This window comes from Athene noctua, chromosome 17 (assembly GCF_965140245.1).
Source record: "Athene noctua chromosome 17, bAthNoc1.hap1.1, whole genome shotgun sequence".
Taxonomy (NCBI): domain Eukaryota; kingdom Metazoa; phylum Chordata; class Aves; order Strigiformes; family Strigidae; genus Athene; species Athene noctua.
This window is the reverse complement of record NC_134053.1, coordinates 11,262,612-11,287,078: the sequence shown is the minus strand read 5'-3', so window position 1 is coordinate 11,287,078 and position 24,467 is coordinate 11,262,612. Positions and strand designations below refer to the sequence as shown.

The following is a 24,467-nucleotide window of genomic DNA, read 5'->3' as shown; positions in this document are numbered from 1 at the left end:
ATTTGTTGGAAGTACCTTTGGACTTCAGACTAGCTGAGCTCTTTCTTGGCCACGTGTGACCTGAGAAATAAGCAAGCACAGCAAAATAAGCTTATTGAAATGTTACAGTCACTATAGTTAGCCTAAACTACAACAGAAAAAGCCTGTGTTCTGAAACTGGAAGGTAACTCTTCTGGGAAATCACTGCTGGACAAACATGCTTTCTGAAACAAGTCTGAGTAACTGCTGCTGGCCTGCTTCTAACAGTTCGTGATACAGCAGTCTTCCTTACATTCCTGAATTTCTTCTAGCTAGCCAGAAAACTCCCCTATTATTTATAGCCTACATTATAAAACTTCCCTTATGGAAAGCTCAGATTTTTCCATGGCTAAAAACACTTCTGCTGAAAACTGTTCTTACAAATGTGTTTGAATCCTTGACTCTGCAGAAATGGATTTGTTTGTTTTAGCAGTATCACTACAGAGGACTGCTTCGTTAAAACTAACCTGGGCTAAGGCTTGCACTTACATGCCACATTTTTTAAAAAAACAGCCTATGGATACTTCTGCATGCTGTAATTATCTACACCTCATTTGGACGTATCTGTACATAGGACATGCACTTCTGCTTTGATACCACATTCCACTACTCACACTCCATTGAGGCTGTCTGTGTATTGGTAGGCAAATCTCAGTCAGTGGTTCCTACTGTAAAACCTCCTGATTGTACACTGTGGGACATTCAGCCCATCTGAATGTTTCAGCTACAAGAAAAGACTTCTTCCTGCTCATGTCCCACTCCTTTGAAAGCAACAACCTCCCCACTCTGCTTCTGAGCAGAGACATAATGTGCCTGACACAATGCAGGGCACAGAGAACAGGACATGTTGCTGTGACTGATTCCAAGTGATTTGAAAGGCAGCTGTACTGTTAAAAGGCAATTTGGATCACGAACTGGGGGGTTCACCTCTTTTGCCTGTTCTTCAGACTAACTTTGTCACAATTTTCTTTTGGCAACCATCCAGCCTCTAGAAAGGCTACAGGGAAGTGCCAAAACCAAGCTGTGAGAGACAAGTGGCATCTGCAGTCTTCAGTGCAGCTCCTCAGTTTCTCCAGCAGCGCACTGAGTCTCCAGAATGAGGAGCTGTTACTGCTGGAAATACCTGCGTGAAAGTCCTCTCTCAAACAACTGCTTGTGTGTTAGGCTAGGCAACAGTTTTAGAGGAGAAATTCCCAGACAACTTTAAAAACACTTTATTAAAAATATAATTTAAAGACTTCATTAGAAAATAGAGCAGCCTCTGTACAGTGATGCTTTACAAGTCCATGTAAGTTGACTAAGTACAAAAATAATGCTCTCCTGTTGGCATGAGCATGAACGGGGAAACCAAACTGGGAGGCTTTTGACCCAAGCAAATTACAGCAGCAGTGAGGAGGTGGCACGGCAAGATCAGAGGTGCTAAAGGGAGGTAGAATCCCTCAGCTTCACCAGATGTTTTGCTAGTGACAACTAAAGGACTGGAAGTCTCTGCTGCAGTGAGAGATCTGCACCCTCATTCCTTTCTGTCTTGTAAATTAAAGCTGTGATGGATTTTTAAACTGCTTAATTGGCTCAGTTTCAATATTAGTAGCAAAGTAGGTAAATTGAAGTGAGGGCTGGACTACAGATAATTTTCCCATGTCTTTGTGGTGGGAAGTAGCTGTGATATACTGCACTGGAAAGGCAATAGGCTGGATTACTGAGGTGTGCTTTACCCTAAGGTATGTCAGAAGTGAAGGTAATTGGAGGCTTGGTTACTTGATGACTTGTTTTTTGCGCTAGCGAAACATAGTGGCTGAACGCTGCCCTGAAGCCCAATAGGGAAGCAAGAACTGCTCCCCCATCTCCAGCCAGTGCTGTCCTAGATTGCTTTTTGTAAACTCTAAGCTCAGCTGGGCTAGCTAGAAATAACTATAGATCTTGCTAAAGCCAGCATCCGCTCTAGTTAGTCTGTCTGGTCCTGAAATGTGAGCGGCAGATGGTGTCTGGTGCTTCCCCTGTGACAACTCTGCAGTTGGGGTGTTATTTCTGATGTTAGAACCAGTGCACCCAAAAACTGGTAGCTGAGGTAAAGGGAGTTAATGAAAGTAGAACACTTCAGGATATGTAGATTGAATATGACTACCAAAAACCCCCGATGTAACCCCTTCCAAATGAACATAAATACTGCCCCCTCTCAAACTTTAAGCCTATTCCCTTTGTCTGTTCACATTCAGCAGTACTGTAATGCTGTCTAACAGAGTGCTGTGCCACTTCTATGGCTTGAATAAGCAGCTTTAATAGAGAAACCAGCAGTCCTTCCCGAACTAGGGGATTTAAGATAAATTCCACTTAAACAAGGAAGGAGGTGAGCAATGCATGGAGCTGGCTGTATACATAAGTAACCTGGCTTGCCAGATGCATGATTAAGTGCTTGTGATTATGATCTGTTAACTTAGGAATACTTTTTCATTAAGCTCTGATCCAGCTGCAGTCATACTATAGTCCCTAGTGTACAGTTTCTGAAGGAAAACACATGTCTGGCTCTGGTCAGCGTCACTCAGACCATCATTAAAATGCAAGTGAAGCCTGAGTTTTCAACCAGTGACTTCATTCAGCAGACTTCGTGGATAAGAACACAGATTTAAAACCTATCTGGCCCTGTTTTCAAGTGTGTGTGTGTGGATGGCCTTGTTTTTGTTTGTTGTTTTAATAGTATGTGCACAAATACTTGTTATGGTGTTTACAGAAGGGTTTTATTTGTGTACTAGGAATATCATGAGCTGTGTGTGAGGTAAGAACTAACATGGTAGGGGAGGGCTCTGTTAGTGCCTTGCTCTGGTTTGGCCTTACATTCAGAAACACACAATACTGTCTGTGCCTGTAGGAAAGTACAGCTCATAAGCCTTCAGAAAATTGAGTTGTTGAGGGTTGTGGGAACTTGCCCCTGAGTATTTGAGCAGAGCTTTGGCTTGTTTTGTTTTGTTTGTTTTTTCTTAAATTGATACACTTGGCCATTTTGAGCAGGGCAGGTTATGGAACAACTGCAAAAGACATTTTGTGTCCAGGTGCATGAGTTCAGGTCTCTCCTCCAGAAGTTTTCTCTCTCTGTGATAGTTCCTAAGTAGTCCTAGAATCTCTTCCTTGTGATCTTAGGGAAACACTAGAGATGAGTTGTGGTAAACACGGAATTGGAACATGTCCTTAGGTTATGGGAGAAAAGTGTTCTGCTAATGCCTGATAGCACTGCATCATTTCTCAGCAGTTCTGGTGTTTGCCTGGCCAGGCTGAGCTCGTGGCTACAAACGAAGTCTTCTGATCACGGATCCTTTTGTAGAAGAATATATATTTTGAAGAAAGCTATAAAGCTTCCAAAACCAACAGCTCTTCCACTGCAATCCTCACCTGCCTTCCCAAACAATTTATCTTCTGCCAGCATGGAAGAGGGAGAAGTGGCAGAGATTGGGACTCCTCTTGCCATCAGGAGAGGTGCCCCCGGGGAACTGAGCTGAAGCCTGCCCATCCCAGGAGCAGGGAATTCATGTCCTCCCATGGAAGGCTTATTCTCAGTCATCAGTGTGCAGGGTTGAAGGAAGCTTTGGCACAGTTACTCTGAGCTTTCGGGGTCCATTGCATCCCCAAGGCAGAGAGTAGTGGGGCAGCAGCTTGTGCTATGGTGTGCTGATTTCATCTGTCGCGTTTGGGAAAAGTATCCATTTCTCTGAATGGGAAAACCAAGAGGAGGAGTGTGTTCTGCTCTCTTCCCCTTCCAAACCCACCCTCTAAGCCTGGATGCTCAAGATTTTAAAATCCTGACCCTACAAACACTTCTTGCGATCCTCATAATCAAAATAGTTACTGATTCACATGCCTGAGCCCCAGTAATAATAAGCTTCTTGTGGCAACAGCCTGAAAGAAACCACTTCTACTCTTGAGACTCTCCAGCAGGAATGAAAGATACAGCTGGGTCATTTCACAGTGTCCACAGTGGGTTTTGGACCAATTTTCCTTTCCCACTTCATATTCTCGTATTCTGAATAGCTGATGTGCTCAAGAAATACATTTTTCCATATATCACATAAGTAACGGAGGGTGTAGCTCTAAACAAGGCTGGCTGACCTGTCCTTGTATTGCCTGAGGGTGACTTGCAGGCTACTGGAATTAGGTGTAATCACAAGTTTTGCCCATACTCTAGGAGGCATCCTGATAGGAACAGGCAATATTGGCATGTCCAAGCCAAAGCATGTTCTGAATCTAGTTATCTCCTGTGGTTTTTGTGAGTTGTGATGGCACTTTCTGCTAATATCCAGCTGACTTGCCCAGCTTCCTTTTATCAGAGTAAGCAGAGATGCATTTTCCTTCCTTGGAAATACCCTGCACAACATTCATTGCAAAATTAGCTTTCTTTTCTTTATGTCCTCTTCCCAGCAGGCCGCTCCTAACCTCCTGTAGTGGGGAGAGAAGAGGAAATGGAGTGAATGGGGCAGGGGCCTGAGGTCTGTATTGGCAGGTGTGAAATGAAGAATGTGTATGTGGGGTCAGGTTGAGAAAGTGAGATTTAAGCAAGGAGGTTAGCTAGAAGCCAAATGCACATTATTCAGGACAGTTACAGAAGCAATCTTCTCACCAAAAGAAGACAAGAATATCCAAGTGAGGCCACTCACCTCACTGAAATGTTCCTCAAACAGGATATTGTCATCTTCAGTATGCATGATGGGAGCTGAAATGGCATGTTCCAAGTCATAGCCAAACCACAGCTTGTTTATAATCGCCTGCAATGAAACGATTCCCACACTGACTCATTGGAGATACTGAATAAATACCTGGGTCACATGCTGCCATCCTCAACACTGGTGTAAAGCCAGACCAGTTCTACTGTAAATCCTGCCTGCAGGGTGGTGCAAACCTGGACTGTAAGAGAGGCTGCACTGAATCGGACCAGAAGTCCTACTAGCCTAATCTCTCGTCTTCATGGTGACAAACAGCAGATGCTCAGGGCAAGTATAAGAACAGGGTGAGCACATAATGATACTTCCCAGAATGCTTTCCCTGAGCCAAAGTGGTATCCTTGAAATCAACAGCTACTGATGGATCATATATCTTTCTACTGATGGTTGTTCTTTTTGTTTTTGGATCAGCATGGACTCCTTCCCATGTTTCTCTCCAGTTGAAGAAAGATGAAAGGGAAAAAAATAAATATTTTTTCCTGTTGTGGCCTTATCTGCTTTTACTTCTTGATTGCTGAACAAGATGTTTGTTAGACTTCATGCTACAGCAAGCTCTTTTTCATTAAAATTTGTGTGTATGTCTGGTGGTGGTTTCTTTCTATCACATAGCTTATCAGTTTATTTTTTGGGCAAAAAGGTTTTGGGCAATGCCTCTCTTCCTAATAATTCCTTAACTTGCTATTTAACTATTCTAACTTCTTCCCTTTCAAAAAAGAATTGAGGTGGCTGCCACTTGCTCTGGCTTCCAACCTGCAGCCTTTTAGTGGCTTCTAAATTGCAAATAAAATGAAGCACCAAGGAGTCAAGACTGAGGAGGGCTGAGTAGAAAGAGCAAGTAGGACTATGGCGACTGCTGTGGGTTTTCCCACCTCCATTTCTGGTCCCTCCTGGTGGAAGTACAGTTCAACAGCTGAAGCTGGCCCCTGCCCTTGCCACAAAAATGCCAGCGACAAAAAGTGAGGCTAGGCTGAGTCTGCAGCAGGTCCCCTTCACTGCTGCCTTCCACACAGCAGTACTAGCAGCAGCAAAGGAATTCCTTCTTGCTGAGGACAGTGTGTGCTCCCCTTGCTCAGTGGCAGGCGTTACTGTGCGGTACCTGTTCACTCACCATAGTAGTAGCACTGATAATCCAGGCCCCACCTGCTCCTCCGATCACCAGCATGTCTCCTGTCTTGGAGATGAGAATGGAAGGCACCATTGCCGAGGGAGGCTTCTCTCCTGGAGCAGAGGCAGAGTGTGATTCCTCCCATGTAGGTCTTACAGAGGTTGGAGGGACACACAAGTTTATCTACCTCACCCTTCCTGCATTCCCCATGGAGAAACAAGCTGCTGCTCATTTCTCAAGAAGCTCAAGTCTTCCAGAAAACTAGCTTCCTCATGCTGAGACCCTGCTTCACAAGGAACTGGACCTTTACAGCACAGGCTAACTAGGAAGCATCTCTTGGTGCAAGGCATCCTGCAAGTATTCAGGCCTTGCTGCAGCTCATTCAGCCCAGCCAAGGAGCCATTAGCAGCAATCCTGCCATCACAGTACTCTGTCCTCTCCCTTGGCAGACCCAAGGGAGAGGGGAGAGGGGGAGAGTGCACCAGGAACAGCTTATTTCACAGAGCAATGTCTCTGCATCAACACTGCTGAGTTACAGAACTCTGTGTAAGCCTACAGCATTACTGGTTGTGCAGCAACTATGTATGTTTCCATATATAAGCCTAAAAAGTCCGCAGAATGTCTTAGCAGTAGTTTCTTCACTTCTTCCCTCCTCTCCCCATCAATCAGTGATCAGCTTCTGCTTTTTTTTTTTTTTTTTTTTTTTTTTTACCCTCTGATTTCCCTCGTCAGAAACCAAAGCTCCCGTGTTTCCACATAAGGGCATATGTGAGTAGACAAGCCACACTACAGGGCTTTATCCTCTGTTAGTCTAAACACAAGCTTGCTCTCACCCAGACCGATGAAAGGAAAGAGTACCTGCAGTTTACAGCTAGTGCCTGCCCACATGTACATGGTCTGCATATCCATCTCCTGGCCCTGTGTTTTATTTTGAGGGTAAGAATGCTCACCTGGTTTAATGCTTCTGTTTGCTATGCAGAAATCAGCGAGTTCGTTATTTAAAATGATCCCGGTTTGGTTAGAATACACAAAGGAGCCAAACCTGCAGGGGAAGAAAGAAGTAGCCTTTCAGTGGCCAGTGCCCTCCTGCTGCAGATGCCATTAACTGAGCATGGCAACCTGTGGGTTACCTCTGTCTCCTCCCAGCCCACAGCTGCCCCAGCTAGAGAGTCCAAAAGGTGTCTGTGAGCCAGAGATAAGCTCCCTGTTACTAGTGCATGTGGGGATTTGCCCAGCTCACAGAAACTCAGCAGAGCTCAGCAAGTTGTTATATCTTTGTGAATTGTGATGTTCCTTTGGGCTGATGCTCAAAGACCTTTGCTCTCACATGAAGAAGGCATTCAAGAGTAAGAGACTGCCTAAATCTGAAGGGTTTTGTATTTCTGGTAAACAGCCCTTGCAGGTACCCTGTGAACCTGATACGTGGCCTGTGTGACTCAGTTACCAACCCCTTGGCTACTCACGGGTAGTTGATGGTGCTGGTAGCAGACACAGCACTGCCATCTGCAGCGAGCACAGAGATGTGGCTTGTGCCCTTGCTTTTGTATCTGTTGTAGAGGGACTCAAACAAGTTGTAATGGTTGAGTGGGTGGTCACCACGGGTATCTATTCGGCTTCTGACCAGCTCAGCAATCTCATCAGACAGAATGGTCCCCACCGCCACCTGCAGTCACAGCAAGGACATTGAGCTTGTGTCACCAAAGCACAGGCATGTCTGTCTGCAGGCACAGGGAAGTCTGGGGGATTCAGCCCCAATAGTCAGAGCCTGGGGACCCGCCGGTCACAGAAACAAGCTCAGTACTGAGGAACCTCAGCATTGGCATGAGCACGTGCACATCCTTTGTCAGGCAAGTGAGCACCAGCCTACAGCTGAACAGAAATTGCCGAAAAAGTAAATGGCCTGATCCTGACTCTGCCTTGGCCAGTTGAGCCACCACTGTTCTAAGTATTTTCTTTCTTTCTGTGGCTGCAAAGCAGGAGGTTGGCAGAGCATCACATGGTACTGTAGCATTGTGCTGGCAGGCAGGATAGTCTGGGCAACAGATAGCCCACTTGAGAGCTTAGCACATAGGCTAAAAGGAGTCCATGACAATGCAGGTTTGGAAAGGAAAGTAGGAAATAGACGTCCCTGCTCCTTCTCTGTCAAGCAGCAGTGCAGAAGAAGCTGTCAGTGCTGTGGGTGTCTGTGGCTGCCCCTGCACATCATGCCAGCTCACCTGAGCTTCGGAGAAGGCTGGATCACTCATATGGGGTTTTAGCATATTTCCAAACTTCAGGGCCTCTGCAATGCGATGGTAGGTTTCTACCTTCTCCTCAGATGTTGCCAGTGATGCTTCATGGAGTTTATACTCTATGGAGCAGGATGAAATAATTTTGTTAATAAAACCAAGGCAATGCTTTTTTAAGAACTGTAAAAAAAACAAAGAGTTGAAAGGAACCTTCTTTTCCCATCCCAGTTTTTATCAAGTTTCCCCTATGCTTTAGCAGGATGTGGACACAGAAACAACCAAGTACTAATTTCTGCCGTGACTTCAGTTCCTCTTGAAGCCTTAGGGAATCACGTATCCTTTGGCCTTTGCAGCAGCCATGGTGATGCTGATCCACTGTAAGAATGATCCAGTTCATCATCCTGGTGCATAGCACAGTCACACTGCTGCTTTGGGGCCCGTTCTGGCTTGCCAACTCCATTTCTGCCCATTATTTTTCTACTGCTCTAGAGCAACACTCTGCAAATCTCTTGCTCCCCCTTTCCCCTTAGGAATTTACCTTCCAATATCCTGAGAATGAACATGAGCACAGCACCTCCCATGGGTGGTCCAGGAGAAAACACTGTGGTGTGATTGTTCAGGGTAATGTTCAGAGCTGAGGACACCTCTGCTTTGTATGCCTGAAGGTCCTCCAGTGAGATACTGGACCCTTCAACAGAAAACCATGAGGATAGCTGATATTAGCACATTAACTCCTACTATATCAGGACCTATATCAAGGCTATATCAGAGCCTTGGTAAAGCTTGTAAAGAGCCATGCCTGTATATTCCAGATTTCTTCCACCAAGCACAGCAATGTCTTCGTATGTCCTCATCTACCGCCAAACCCCAGGACATCAAAAGCCTGAGGGGGTCAGAGGCCAGTGCGTGAGCACTGTGGGTGACTGCCCTGCTTCTGTGCCTGAGTTATAAGAACTGGGGAAAGGTGGCCCCTTCCCATGCCAGGTACCAGCCCAAGTGGCAAGCAATTGGCATGTGTTGGCTTTCCCCTGGTACCAACTCACCGTTAGTCAATAGACAGGCCTGGGAAAATGCCTGTATATTAGTATTAACTGTTACCTACCAGCCTTCTTAATGTCATCCACCAGGGCCTTTCCTATCTGTCCCTCATAAAATGCTGCAGCTCCATTTTCTGCTACAGCTCTCAATGTTTGCTGCAGCGCTGGCCACCTGAAAGTCTCTCCATGCTTCAGAAACCTTTGACCATCACATATCAGTGGGCTGTTAAAGAAGAACATCCATCAGTTTACAGCATGTGCTTATTCTGTCCCCAGGGCCAATCTCTTTTTCCTGCCCAAAGCGGATTTGGTTTATGCATGTTGTGTACTTTCCAAGGCAGTGATACACTGCAGGCTTCAAGGAGAAAAGTTCTTCTCCGCCAATTTCTACCCATAGGACCAGGCACTATTCCCCCAGACAAAGTTTCCTCCGTGGAACCTAACGCTTTGACTCTGGCTCAGGTCAGTGGGGCTTCTCAAATGAGGGCCTGCTGTAGGGCCCTGCTGTCGGGTATGATTTCCACACAGATGGAGGCAGGCCACATAAAGCCAGCTCCTCCTCATGAGCAGACGTGCTTGGCAGACAGTTTTGCTGAGCCAAGCCATGTTAAATTACAAAAAAAAAAAGTAGCTGACAGAAAACATTTTTTTAAAAAACCCACTTCTGTTATTCCCTCCCTTTCCACAGCAAGTATTTACTGATCAGAGGCTGCAGCAGCAGCCTGTGCTCCATGTCAGAGGACACGGCTGAAGCTGAGGGAACAGTGGTCCTCACACTGCAATTTAACTCCTGGGTCTTACCACAGGCTTTTTCCGGGGCCAGAGAAAGCTGGGTGACGGATCATTTTGTCCATAACTGGGGAAATGACAAGTGGCTCTGAAAGGAGCTTGATAGTTGGTTCAAAAAGGGCTTTCCATGGTAAGCGGCCATATCGCTTATGGGCTTCTTCGTACCCACGAAGTTCTCCTGGTACACCAATCCAGCGGGAACCTGAAGAGTAGAATGGTAGTGTCACACCCAGTAAGTCATCAGCCTGTTTCACCTCTCTGAAAGCACTCCAATGGAAGTGTGGATTTGTACAGGCAGGACTAAGGCCTCTGAAAGCAGGTTTGTTGTTTTTTCTTTCCTTTATCTGTTCATGTATTTCTTCCACTACCTAACAGAAGAGGTATAGAGAAGCTGGAGCCAGAGGTGCACGCTGAAAGCATAAGAAGCAACAGGCACATGTTGCAGCAAGGGAGATGGCAGGTAAGAGAAAAAGCACTCATGTGGAGCCTGATCAAACGCCAGAACAAGTGAAGCTGTGAAATTCTCCATCCTTGGAAAAGTTAAAAAATGTGAGGTCCCAAGCAGTCTGAGCTAACGCTGACATCACTTTGCTTTGAGCAGGAGTTGGAGCAGAGACCTCCAACTGTCCCTTCCAACCAGAGCTGTTCCTGATTGTTTTTTAGGCTCTTCTCCCAAGGATAAAACATCTCCTGCAGGAACTAGGACACACCCCAAAAGAAGAAGAATGAATGCAGCAAGAAATGTGGAGAGATCAAAGATGTGCTGCTAAAGTGAGAGTGCCTGCTGCCGAAGCAGTAACAGCAAATGGACATGGAGCTGCCTAGGATAGGAGTGAGGTGGTAGCTGAGCTAAGCTGGAGCCCAGCAACTCAACTCCTGATGCTGTCGGGTTGCCTCCCCAGCGTAAGAACATGGGCAAGCACACTAGATTGATTTCTTCATTTCCAGAAAGTCTGAGCAGCTATTGACCTTATTTTTCTTTGTAAGAACTACTGGGAAATGAGTGTTTTGGGAAATCTGGTCTTGAAATGCAGTGTTCCTATGAAGAGAAATTACACAGTGATTTCTCCTCATGCTGTGCTACTCACCCCTTCACTGGTCACATTGTCAGTGTTACTACTAAACAGGAATTTCACAGACTTAGCTTTTTTTTTCTTAGTTTTGCAAAAATCAATCCAGGAATAGCAAAAGCAATTAAATAGAACTTCAGATAGTCAGCAAGGTCCTCAGTTCCCCCACCCTGAGCTTTCTGCACAGCATGCCAGGAGGGCACACAGCCTTCACGGCCCAGTCTGTGACCTTACCGATGAGGAAAGGAGCAGAACAGCCAGACAGCAAATTGTGTGGAAACACTCGTGGGACTGTCTCGCGGGCATTGATCACCTCCACTGTTCCTAGAAAGGAGAAGGGGGAAATGCATAACGTTGTCTTCCTGAAGCAGGTGAACATCACACTTCAGGCAGCTGTGAGCCCCGCACAGGCTGAGGCTGCTCGCCCGGAGCCCGTGGCACTGAGCTGAACTGCCTGAAGCCTTTTGCCAGATGTGTCAAGCACACTGGCAGGGTCAGGCTGCACTTGGCTCATGGCACACGCTGCCATTTGCTCCCATGCTTTTATTTGCCTACAGGCAACAAAGGTACAGGAACAAGGCCAGGCCAGTCTCCAGCCAGTTAAGGTCCCCCCCCAAGGGCTCTTGGGCCTGGGACATGGGCTGGGATGTGCTGCTTCACATCTGATTTGCTGGTTCCTGCACTTCCTCCACAGGTAGGACACGTCAGAGACATATCATAAGGCTCATGCTCCTTGGTGGGCCATCTTCCAAGTCATGGTGAGGCATGTCTAACATGTTTATAAGCAGAATGACTCTTTACATATCAGGAAGCTTGAAAGGAAAAAACCAACAAGACAAAACCAAACCAAAAACCCCACTTGTACACACTTGTATTTCAGGTCTAGCCTACTATTTTGCCTCCTTCTCTACCCTGTATTTATCTTTTCCTATCCCAGACCACAGAGCCAGCTGTGCTGCAGGAGCCCACAGTGCTACCTAGGGTAGCAAGCACTGGAGCCATGTGGCTCTGTGCAGCAGGATAATTCAGGTAGCAGAAGAGGGCTGTTGATAGCAAAGTTGCATGGCTCTGCCAAAAGGCAAGAAAGAAAAATATATGTGTTTTGCCAAATCAGGCTATTGCATAAGATACACCCAAGCATTTCCAGACTCGTGACTCTGTGAGACTACTTGGAAGGGGTTTTAAAACTACAATATTATTACTGTGTTCATTGTTGATTTTACTATTTAGATTATAAGCTCTGGGGGCTTTTGGGAGCCAAAACACTTTAAAAAACCCATTAAAAACATAAAAGGAAGAACACAACACTAGGGCTTAGGCCAAATACAGAAAGACTTCCCAGCAGGCCCTGAACATTGTTAGATTTAGATTTCTGAAGTGAAGATGCATCTCCTGGGACAGGAAGTCTCACTGCCGCTTTGGGGAGCCCCACCTGTGCCAGCGAGGGCAGCCTGAGACACAGCCCCCATGTCGGCAGGCACTGCCTGGGCTGCTGGGGCAGGACGAGCGCCTGCAGTCCCAGCCCAGGGGCTCAGCTGAGCCAGCAACAGCCTCATATTGCTGTGCTCTTTGCCAGCCCACATGCCTCACTCACTCCCATCTGCCTCCACAGCAGCCCAGTGGCAGCTCGGACAGCACCGCTCACACCTTGCTGCACTGTCAGCTATGTGACTGAAATGTAATTCGGGATCGCTTTGGAGGGGGAAGGAGAGGCAAAGTCAGTTCATTTTAAATCCAAAGCTCCTTTCCCCCACAAACATCTTTGCTGTGAAAAGGTGCACTCCCTGCAACACGTGGTTTGGGTTAAGAGCAAAAGCATGGTTTGTGACCAGAGGATGCAGCTTTCATATTCAAAAAATTGCTCTGAGAGAACATGAAGGATTCTGGCTTCTCCACAGCAGCTGGGTGTCTGGAAGGAGATGAGGCACCATGGAGAGGCCAGGGCTGGCCCATACCTGTGCTGGCATTATAGATGGTAAATACGACCCCACCACCCAGGCCCGAACTCTGAGGGTTCATCACAGAAGTGCAGATCAAGCCAGCAATGGCAGCATCCACAGCTGTGCCTCCGCTTTTCAGGATGTCCCTGTGGTGGAAAGGGAGGAAAAAAGACAATATTAAAATCCAGGAATGACAGAATGGAGGAGCCACATGAAAATATCTCCCTGGGGCACTTGCAAGGCAGCCCCAGCTTGACAAGAGCAGCTAGCATTTGGAGAAAGCTACTGGCAGCAGTGTGCAGTGTGAAAACCACAGAAAGGCACCTTCTTTTGTGGGAGTGAGAAAGAAAAATTAGTAGAAAAGAATGGAGAGTCTGCAGGAGAAAAGAGCAGCCAGGGGCCAGATCTGTGCAAGGCTGGTCTTCCTCTGGGCAAAGAGTGATGGGACAGAGAGAACTGCAGCTGCTTGTAAATGCTGTTGACAAAAAGGGACAGCAAGGAGCTCCCAGACATGGAGGAGGATGCTCTCGGCAGAGGAGAGAGCTTTCCACATGCTGGGAACCAAAGAACTGGGAACCAAAACCAAGAATGTCTAGTTCCCCACCTACCATTCCCAATAAAAAGGCCTATTCTGGTCAACAGCACAGAGACACTGAAGCAGGAACGATGTGTCCATGCAAAGCAAACTACTGAGACTTAACGTGTCAATTAGCACAAAATTCAGGCCTTACTTCATGGCTCCTGGAATGTGACTTCCTGGGCTTGTGTGATATCGGCACAAAAATTGCACCCCCTCACTGTATCCCCAAAGGCAAAACAAACAAACAGGAGAAAAACCCTTCAACTCTTTCTACCTTGGCACAGCCACACCAAAGAACACACAGGTATTAAGGCAGCCTCATGGTGTTGACAGCAATGAGTTTCTGCTAGAGAAACGGGTCTCAACAAATGCTTCCCTCAAGCACAGCCGCAGAAAAATCTTTTCCTTGCAGTGCAAACGTGGTGGGGCGGGGTTTCCTTGCACAGCCTGTCAGCAGCCAGCACTGGTATTTGCTAGGATGGTTTCTGACTGTTTGGACTGGGATATTGCTTAGATAAGGCACAGCCAGAAGGGAAAGTGGAATAATTAATTAATTAAAGTGCAACTGCTCCCAGAGGCTACGACAGGAACAGAGAGCATGTGTAGGGACTGCTGTTTATTTTACATCCACTGATGTGGCTGGGACCTGCTGGGGCTGGGAACAGGATGCTGCCAGCAGGCACACTGATTGTGGCTTTCCTTTGTTTCTGTAAGTGCCTTTGGAACCACTGCCTGTAAGGAAATGGAATGTGGGCAACTGGGGAGAAAAGAAAGGGTAGGGAACCACCGGGCTTTCTGTTTGGAGTCTGCATGACTATTAGCCTCCTAGCAGCAAGCTGCTCCCTGCCTGTAGCTCTGAAAATGGAGACAGAGGCTCAGGCTCACCCATGCACCTTGCAGCAGGGAGTAAGACTCGCACCACACAAATCTCCCCAGGTGGTGTTTTTCTGAAACTGAAGCCTTTTATTTGTTAAGAATAGAAGGGAAGGACATGAGGGCTTCATGAGAGAGCATGTTCGAATGTTGGGGAAAGAGGAGAGAAGGACCACTACACTGGCCCAGGACAGGGCTCCCCAGAACCCCTGAATTATGGGCTATGGGGCAGTGCATGCAGAAAGCCTGGTGCCAAGGAAAACCATGGTTCCAAGATAATTTGCAGTGAAAAACAACTTTAAAAAGAAACTTTGAGATTGTATGCAATGCATTAAGACCTTAACGTGGAACATCAGACATGTTTTCCCAAAGTCTGAAAAGCACAGATTCTCACCTAGGTTCCCAGCCACATTCTCAGTTGTGTAAGTCATTGCACATCTTGCACTACCTCTTGTGCCTGGACCCTCCTGCACTCTTCTTCTGAAGCCAGTGCCAGACACCCCTCACCATGTCCCCAGAAACACTTGTTCCTGGAGGAGCACTCCCTGATGAAGATCCTCATCCCTTCTTGTGTCATCTGGTGGTGGTCATCTATCTACCCCAAAAGATGAGCTGTTCTCCCACCATCACTGATCTGCACCAAGCCAGCATGCTCTGCACTGGAACTGCATCAACTTAGTATGCTCTAAAGGATGACCACGGGTTTTCAATTTATTAATTTAATATTTGTACACCTAGATGGCCTGTTTCTGGATGATGCTAAGACTTTTTGGTGTTCCCATGTACTTGTTCATAGAAGTGACATTGTGGGCTAAATACGCTTTAACTATGGCAAATGTAGTGCCATATGCACAAAGCACAGAAACCTGAGAGCTTCTTAGCATGACCTTAACCATGCTCCCTCCCTCCAACACTCCCTGTCAGACATAGAGCCAGGATAACACAAGCCATGTAAACTCCAGTTTGTAGCTGTGCCCTTGGCTCCCACTGAGAACAGGGAGGACAAATGAGGGCTCAGTCTCAGCAGAAAGGGTGTGTCTAACTGCTAAAGAGAGCAGCAAACTTCTCCAGGGAGATGAGACCTGGACTGTTACTGCCACTGGCAAAAGGGACCCTGATTTCCTGAGAGCATCAGGAACAAGTGGGAGGAAGACATTCACTGGCCAGTGGAGAGGCCTTCAGCAGCGCTGCCAGGGTGGACACATCCTGCCTGGCATGGCCGAGGTAAATCAAGTGCTTATTTATGAGCACTGATTACTCCAGCCTGCTAGTCCACCCAATAGTTTTCAGATGGGCCATGTCCAAGACACTGATACTGTGTGTGTACCTCAGGAAGGCAGGAAAGCCAGAAATAGTCTATTGTTCCTGCTCTGTGCCTAGCACAGTGGTGCCCTGATTCTTGGCTGAGACTCCCTGGTGTTAACACAATATAGAGCAAAAGTAACACCAGCAGCCAACACAGGGACACGTTTTCACAAGAAAAATAAAGCATGTTTTGCTTTGTTCTTGGTTCCCAGCCCTTACTAATCACATTTTGCAATATAAATAAGATTACAAGAAAACTAGAATTTCCAGATCATCCAAAAGTGCTTTCCATTCCTGTCTACGGTGTCTATATTGGTGGCCTCACCTCTGGTGGCAAATGCCACATCTAACAACACACAGTCAGACCCGTTTCCTGCTCAAGGGAAGGAGGGCTTTCCAGTTGCCTGCTGCCTTTCAGTGAGCACCGTTGGATGGAGAGCTGAGGCTTTCCAGCCACTAGCATGGTGGGCTGCATCTGAGACCATCTTAGTATGGGATGGGCTGTGTGATGCTGGGCACAGTCCTTTGCCTATTGCTTCTTTGGGGGACAGGGGTTAGGGGAAAGGGGAGCTGAGATTTCTCCCCAAAACTGGGCATTATCTTGGCTCTTCCCAGCCTGGCAGGAAGCAGTCCCAGCCCCAGGTCTCACAAACACATCTTGGAGGGCTCGCACACCACACTGATGTTGTTTCCCTAGCTCTATTGGGGGTGCATGTGCCTGCCAAGTTTTTCACTTGCACCCCAGCACAGGGGGTGTGCCATGACACAGGACAGGCACAGCAGTAGCTAAGGAAAAATAAGCCTTACAGTTGGGCTTGTAGCTCAGCTCAGAAACAACTGAACCTAGCAAAGGTAAAACCAAATCTTGACCAGGGTTATTAATAAGATTTCTTTCGAGCTGCTTTGCTCTTTTACACAGGAGGCCTGATATGATTCCCGTAACCATCAGTGTGGGGTCCTGGGCCACAGCCATTCTATGCTATCTGCAGAGTGGGCCCAGTCTCAACAGCTTTCCCTCCAGCCTCTCTGGAGACTGAAACACAACAAAAACTACTCTCTGAAATGGCTCTTGGTATATCACACTTGGGTCGCCATGCCTGGCTCACCCGCTTTTAGCCAGAGCCTTGCCATTTCCTTGGAAATGATGCCTTGGGAATTTAGGGCCATTCCGTCTTTCTCATCTAGCTAGACTGGCAGAGTACACCCTGTCCCGTTGGGCTGCTCCCTTTACATGGCTCACTGCTACAACTAGCTTAAGTAGAATGCAAAACCCTGGAAAGAAACGTGACCCCTTAATCAAAGTGCGGTACCTTACCAGGTCTCTAGAGATATCTTAGTGCTACAGCTGACAAGATCTGATAACAACATGTTTTGTCCTATATCCTTCCTGCCACTTAGTTTCACCTTTATGGTTTGACCATTAATGGAGTTTTGTTAAAGTCAGGAGCAGAAGAGTATGTTAACAACCAAGTCACACTCCAGCAGTAGCAAAACAGGGATTCACCCTCCCAGGAATGGTGAATGACATGCAAGTCCTCACAGCAATGATGGGCTGTGCCCAGCTGCAGACCAAGTCTGGTCTTCTGCCGTGGGCTAGAAGGAGCCCTGAAACCATTTTAAATACACTGGAAATGTTATGGTATTAAATTATATTGACTTTTTTTTTTCTGCTAAAGAAAGCTGCCTGCTTAAGATTTATGAAGAACAAAAGCAACAGCTGTTTCTGTTGAAAAGGGCCAGTTGCCAAATTTAAAACTGTTAAAATACAAGAAGAAGGCAAGGCAAGTCCTTTGGGATAGAAACATTCATCAGACATGCTGTTGGGCTATCACTAAAAAAAGTTTTTTGCAGCAGATTCTCTGCCTAGAACTGAACTTCCCAGGACCACAGACATTTTCTGACTGTTAAGTTCTCACCGTTCTCATCCTCCCCACCACCCTGACCCCAGGCGGGTGTTTCAGAAAAGCCAGTTCCCAGGGTTTATGCTAGGCTACACTGGAGAGGCAGGATCAGCAATGGCTGCTGGGCCAGGTCAGGTCAGCTCGTCTTGCTGCAGTGAATCCCATCGCTGGGAACAAGCACTTTTCCTAAATCTCTCCCTGGCTCTATGCTGGCTCTCACTTCTGCCATTTGGGAAACAAACAGATGCAGAGCAGTGGATGGCAGAGCTCAAACAGCACATTGACAGGGAATATAAAGTTTTTCCATGCTTGATGGAAAAAGCCTCTTCCATTGCCAGGAGGGAACAAGAGGCTCAGAGCTGGAAGTGAAGGTGGGTTTGTGTACCACCCGCTGCCAGGGCAATCACCTCCTGTCTCTTCATGGCTTCTTGATATGAGGACAAATTACTGAGGTGGACTTTGGTACCAAATCCAAATCCCTGGGTTAAAAACTGCTCTGACTCTCCTTTTAGCCTCCAGTACATCTTTATTAAAATGTTTCACCTTATTCAGGGACAAGGGGTTTTTTCAGCACAGGGCCCCTGTCTGGACCAGATAATCCCCAGTCTTCAGCAGTAAAATCATCCGCAGCAAAAGACACAACCTTTTTCAGCACTTAGAACCGGGTGCTGATGGCTAAGAGCAAGTCTAACACAGGACCTGCCAGCAAGGATGACAGCACACTGGAGGCTTGCTGAGGTTGCTCACTTTCTGCAGGGAGCCAAAGCGTTGCATAAAGATTTCAGAAAGTCCAACCTTACACAGCAGAATATATGAATACCATCTCCAGAGCTGGAAAACCCAAGCCTGAAAATAACAGTTGAGCACAACTGGAAAAAAAGAGCAGCAAACAGGGGCTGTGAGTCTGTCCCCCACCTCCTGCTTGTATTACCAAATTAGAGCCACACGGTTCCTTCACTGACCCTTCCTTCATAGCTGAGCTATCAGTGAGAGAAACACAAGGGCCCTGAGGTGTTTTCCCCAACCCACCATTCCACTTGTTAAAAGACAAGATTACTCTTTGGGCAAGAGGTTCAGTTCAGTTATTCTCAATAAGTTCAGCTGAAAATTAGGAGCACACAAAAACCCTGTCTTAAACAACAGCATCTTAAACCAGTGCAGTATCATGTAATGCCCCAGGAATTTCATTACTGCTAATGACAACTCACAGAGCATGTGGCTTGAGTTTCTTTTTTTTTAAAGGAAACAAGACTTTTAAATGAAATAATAGAATTAATACATAGGTCAGAGATTAAGTGCTGCTTTTAGCTTCCAAGACTTTTAGTACCACACCAGTGCAACTGGTTTCATGCCCACCCTACACTGGAGGTTCTCCCAGCGTCCCCTGCATGGGTTCCCAGGAGCTCGGGGAGGATTTGCAGGATGAAATCCAGGGTGCAGTGCAGGGTTCCCTCAGAGAGAGGGTCTGCGGGGTCAGTGGGGGAGAGCGAGGACAAACCTGCACTGTTGAATCTCTGGGGTGTGCCTTTAGGGACTGGTTGCAATGACTCCTTCTCTCACCAGTGGGGTGAGCTGGCAGGCTGACAGGTTCAATTACAACATGTGGGTTTCATTTGATTGTAGCTTTACTATACTCAAGCCACCAAGATTTTTTTTTTCCATGATGCTGGAGGTCACTCTTTCCCTTTTTTGTATGTTTCTAATAAAAGCATTCAGCAATTACCAAAAAATTAAACTGAGGAAATTTGTTGATTTAGCTTATTTCACGTTTTAAACTTCTATAGAAAAGTTGTTAGGAGGCTTTGCAGTATGCAAGTACATGTAGTCTGCCTCCAGTTCAAACAATTCACTCTAATTTGTCCAAGTTGTTTGCTTTGGGGGAAAAAAAAGAAACCTAAAGCTGATAATGAAAAATTTTTATCATATTGATCATGTATTCATGTGGGGTTTTTTTACTTATTTTTATATATACCAAAATGCATATGTGTGTGGTCATCAATGAATTAACCAGTTTTGGTAGATTAATTCTACTGTGATTTCTAAGGAATGATATTGGAAATGAGCCGTTCCAACCCTGAGCTGCCCAGGCTGAGCGCAGCTTCGTTGAAAAAACTGCATCTGGTAACAGCCATGGATTTGCGGCACAGATAAAACAAGGAAATTATTATCCTTAGTGCTCCCCAGGCTGGACCATGAGCAAGGAGAGTGGCCATGTCCTGCCTCACAGAAGAGATGGGAGAGGAATTGAGGTGACTGAGCAGTTTGGGAGCAGGGAGGTGGGTGGTGGTGGTGTGTTGGTAGGATGAGAAGACCAGAAGTGGTGACTACACAGGTTCAAACACCAGCACAGGAAGATGGGTACATGTGAGAAGGAGCAGTCACATTGCTGGGGTGCAAGGCAGCAGTCAGGCAGAAGAGAGAGAGCGGCAGCAGGGCCCAGCAGGGACTCGGGAGCAGCAGTACAGGCCCCAGCTCTTGCACCATTGGGATCTTGCCATTCATGATTGCTCGCCTAACTCCTCAACTCTTTGCAGAATCCCAAGTCCAAACAGCGAGCGTAAAAATTTGCAAGTATTTGCATAACTGCAGAAAAAGAGTGAAGACCTAAATACAGTACTTAGTAAGAAACAGAAAACACCAAGATTAATTATTTCCTCTTGTTTCCTCTCTCAAGTCTCATTAATTTATTTTTGAACAGAAGAAGTCAACAGCATTGTTCTAATCTCAAAAACACTCAGCGGACTGGCTGGGCAGTATCTGGGAATGAGTTAGGGTTGTGCATTGAGGGATGCTTGGCTTTGCCCAACTCTTGCTTTGTTGCTGAATTTAAGTGGCAAATGAAGTGGCAGCTCCCAGGTGGAGACAACAGGGCCTAATGGCTAAGACTACTGTGAGAAACTGGACTTTATTGCTACTGTTGTGACAAAATCCCTATGTGATACTAAAATCTTGTTCAGCAAAGATCAGGCAGGAGCCTGCTGTATGCTCCTCAGCTCCGGATATTCCCATCAAGACCTCTGGGTCAGGCTTAAGGAAGCCCTAACCCTGCAGACCCACATAGGGGGTCAGTGCGAAATGTACCCTGAGCAGCACAGATTGTTCTGAAAGGCAGAGACCCTGGTCAAAGTCTGATGTGGCATCCACACAGTGTAACCGCCATGCTAGACTTCCTTATTTATACCGGTGAGATAACATCATTTTCTCACTTTGCAGATTACTGAGAATTAATTTAGTAGTGACTATCATGTGCTAATAGCTAAGAGCTAGAATGTAACATACTGATATAACACCACAGAAATGTCTGGGAGAAAATGAACAAGATCACAAGCAGTACAGTGCATGCAGTGAGCTTCCTCCAAAGAAAAAATGTTCCTTCCTTACAAACTGCCACTGTGGGCCAGTGGGGACAAAGAGAGAAATACAACAATCACAAAGAAAAGGGCAAACACTATACAAAGCTTCTCATCACAAGCTCTGTTGCAGAGGAACATTTTTATAAACAGTTTTATTATGATTAATTGCTAGAACATGTGCAGATAGCTCAAGCTGGGAGAAGAACACAGGAATGTGTTTCATTTCAAGTATAAGTGCAGCACGAAATAAGCACAAAGGTTTCCAAGAATGGTTGAAGGCAAAGGATACTGGGAAAAGCAGTAGACAGCATGCATCAGTAGGAGAGCAGAGCTAACCACTAGGCAGAAGTGAGTGGTGCAGAGCCAAGGAGAAGGAGGAGGACAGTCTTGGCTGGGAGATGCAGGGGCTTGGCAGGGCTGGGGGAGAGACAGGATACATTTGGAGCAGCAGGACGTGATGTGCAGATGCTCCAGGCTGGGGAAGAAGGGGGATAATGTGTGATGGGAAGTTGGGACAAAGGCAGATTTTTGTGGGGATCATTGGCAAACTATTTGTAGGGAAGCTAAGGTGGTCTGTCAGGCTGGAGGGACACCACAGACCTTGTCAGCAAGTGTGCTGGAGGAACAGCTACAGCAATGGTTGAGGCTATGGAGGCAGGTGGAGCTTCTTGTGGAGAGAAGGGAAGGAAACAGATGACAGCCCAGCAGCAGTAGCCAGCTAGCCAAAGCTTCTCAGTTGTCAACCTGATCACAGATTTCTGTGGTTCTTGCTTCAGTGCCTTCCAGTTCATTCTACACTACTTCAAGTTAAAAATTACAATAGCTGCAAAACAAGTGCTGTGGTTTTCCCAGCAGATTATTTGGGTAATCCAGTAATATATTTTCTTCTATTTCCATTAGTACTGATTTAAAAGATATTTCTTTTGTCCTCTGAAGAACTAACATGTGGCTTGCTTAGCATAAAAACCACACCTCATTCCTTGACATATGTGCAGCCACACACCTATTCCAACTACTCACAAATGCCACACATCACTGGATATCACTGCAAGAACCACACGTGTGACATGGCAAGGATGGTGTCATGGCACCACACCTTATGTCACTCTTCCAGCCACAAGGTAAAGCACACAGCCAGCACTGCATGTAGCTTGTGAAGTTCCATCCCTCTATGTTCATGTATACAAGTGTTTAAGACTTGAAGTTAACAGTAAAATAATAACATAAGATGCAAAAACTTTGAGTTGTTACACAAACTGAAGTGTTACAACATGGACAGCTAGAGAACTTTTTAAACCTACATCTTTCCTTCCAAGTGATGCAAGTATGCCTTTTGTACTTACATTGTCTTGGCTGAACTTCAGTTAAATCTGCTCTTTGCTTTCCAATAGTGTTTTTCTTCATACAAACACACAGGCTGCAGACTTCAGTCTGGAAACACACACCCTGAAGGCTGAGATGCCCATTCCCCCTTACCCTCCCAGCCTGCCTGCCTTGCCTCTGCTGAAGCTCAGCTGCAGCTCTCTCCTAGCTCCTCTCACTTCTTTAATTTATTTCTAAGTTACTTATCTGACAGACTTACCACCATGACACAAACAGTTAATTTCCCGCTTTCCCACTTGAAAAACAATCTTGTATTTGTATACTATAAATATTTGTATCTTCCAAAGGGCTATGGGTTTGCAGAGCTGCAAATTTTTGTGTCACAGGATAATAAGAATCAACTGCAGAGGCAGGGCTCAGCTGCTCTCAGCTGCTCCACTGCCGATGGAGAGCTCCCACAGAGCAGCATTGCTGCTCAGCCCCAGAAGCGGGGCCAGGACAGAAACCCATCTCACTCCCGTAGTTACGTGTCCTGTCTGTCAGTCAGAGTCCACGACATATGCGACATGTAACCTGAAAAACCAAGAGGTCCGTGCACATACCGGCCGATGACAGAGCAGGTCTCGGTGTCAGCAGCCACGGCCCCATGCAGGTAGTGCTGAGGACCGCACCTGGGTTGCGTCAGGATGACCACGAGCACAACCACCACCGCCAGCACCCCCAGGGTCAGCAGCACCAGACAACAGACCTTCCCCGTGGACATGTCTAGTCCTACGCTGTCGGAAGCGGCTGACGGCTTTTACTCCTTTTGCGAAGGCGCCTGCTTTGCTCAGGGTGAAAGTAGAGGATCCCGGCAGTTTTGGGAGGGAGGTCTCACTGAAGTGGGCTCTGCCCCCTGCGACTGAGAATTACATTCTTTTTAAGATTAAAATTTGTTAAAAAGGAAATGGTGTACTCTTTCTTTCCTCCTCTCTTACACATGAGAGGCTTCTCACTCTCTTTTATAAAGTAAACTTTTTCTGGCATATGCCTTTTTTTTTTTTTTTTTTGTCTCTGATGAAAACATTTAACACATTCACTGCTGGAGCACTTCAAAGTGAAATCTTTACGCTGCTTACTGTCTTCACACAACCTCCCTGTCTTCACATAGAGGAAATTACTAAACAAAGGCATCCTACATGGTGAATCACTGGGAAAATTACAACATCAATCCTACATTGCAAACTTGAGGTATTTTCTTTCCGTAAGACTACTCAAAGAAGCAAAAGCTAAGTACAAAATATAAAGCTGGAACCTTCATATTTACTCTTACTTTACCTTATATTTCATTATAATCTTGCTTATTTACTTTTTTCCTCATGAAATCTTGCCAGTGTCCACATCTGCAAATGAGCATAATGGAATACCTCGAATAAAGCAGTACACCTCCTTACTTCTGCAAAACATCACAGCTAAAAGATCGGGGATCCAGCCTGTATTGCTGAGTAACCACAGCACCCAGGAAGGGAACGGCTGCTAAGGCCAAAGCTGGTTCTTAACAGGGCCGCGATGAACAGCATAAATTGCTGCACAGTGCACCAGGCTCCAGCTAGCTCCTTAAAAGCCTCTTAATTATGCAGTTCTTCTTGCACTTAAAAAATTAAAAATATGGTTCCACATCTGTCTGCTGTCTTTCTGAAAGATGTTATCTGCGATCCTTTTCCAGCTAGATTTGGGAGAAGGGGAATTCACCTGTGTAGATTTACACCTGTATTTCACTACAGACTTTGAACTTGCACTTTATCTCATAGCTAAGTAATACTATTTCATGTATCATATCTGAAGAAATGAATTTGATAGACTAAACTGTTTTTTTGTAGTTGTATCTTCCCGTAAGGTTATCTTGGGGAAGTGACAGTAGTCCAAGAAAAATATATGGTTTTGTCCAAGATAAAAGCACGATCCCTGGGGAATAATTTCTTGGTCTCCACATCTCTGTCTGACTTGCCAAATATACTTGGAATGTGTAACAGGCCTCCACAGCTCTAATGTGACTCTTAATTTCACTCCATTGCAAAACCTTGCTGATCTTGTAAAATTTCTCAATCCCTACATAACTTTCATGTTTCATTTTTGACAAATTATTCTACAAAACTTAAAGAATCATCATTCTGGTGTTTTCCTGGAAAGCTCTTCCCTGTAAATTCATAGCAGGGCTGGAAACCCTGACCATTCAGTACCAATAGGCAAGGATCAAGTG

The 24,467-nt window shown here is 46.1% G+C and overlaps 1 protein-coding gene across 2 annotated transcripts; it reads right to left on the bottom strand.

Moving 5' to 3' along the window:
- Positions 1–1,117: 1,117 nt before the first annotated feature.
- Positions 1,118–23,195, bottom strand: GGT5 (gamma-glutamyltransferase 5). Of its 2 annotated transcripts, none has more exons than XM_074921349.1 (12): positions 22,831–23,195; positions 12,909–13,039; positions 11,188–11,277; positions 9,896–10,085; positions 9,160–9,317; positions 8,596–8,745; positions 8,046–8,179; positions 7,293–7,492; positions 6,780–6,871; positions 5,833–5,942; positions 4,662–4,769; positions 1,118–4,443 (listed from the first exon to the last, which is right to left on the bottom strand). In XM_074921349.1, exons 1-12 carry the CDS (start codon positions 22,989–22,991, stop codon positions 4,297–4,299), a joined length of 1,671 nt encoding a protein of 556 aa, XP_074777450.1. In that variant the 5' UTR covers positions 22,992–23,195; the 3' UTR covers positions 1,118–4,296. The 2 variants fall into 2 exon arrangements, with proteins under 2 accessions (XP_074777450.1, XP_074777451.1); XM_074921350.1 differs by lacking the exon at positions 22,831–23,195 and adding an exon at positions 22,249–22,310.
- Between the last annotated feature and the right edge of the window lie 1,272 nt (positions 23,196–24,467).

What these genes read in the sequence shown, in the direction of transcription:
- GGT5 (XM_074921349.1), bottom strand. Translation starts at nt 22,991, where the DNA reads ATGTCCACGGGGAAGGTCTGTTGTCTGGTGCTGCTGACCCTGGGGGTG. An exon ending in ACCTGCTCTGTCATCGGCCG is followed by an intron (nt 13,040 to 22,830) that starts GTATGTGCACGG and finishes TTTCCACCACAG; the next exon opens with GGACATCCTGAAAAGCGGAG. An exon ending in ACCAGCACCATCAACTACCC is followed by an intron (nt 6,872 to 7,292) that starts GTGAGTAGCCAA and finishes CTTCCCCTGCAG; the next exon opens with GTTTGGCTCCTTTGTGTATT.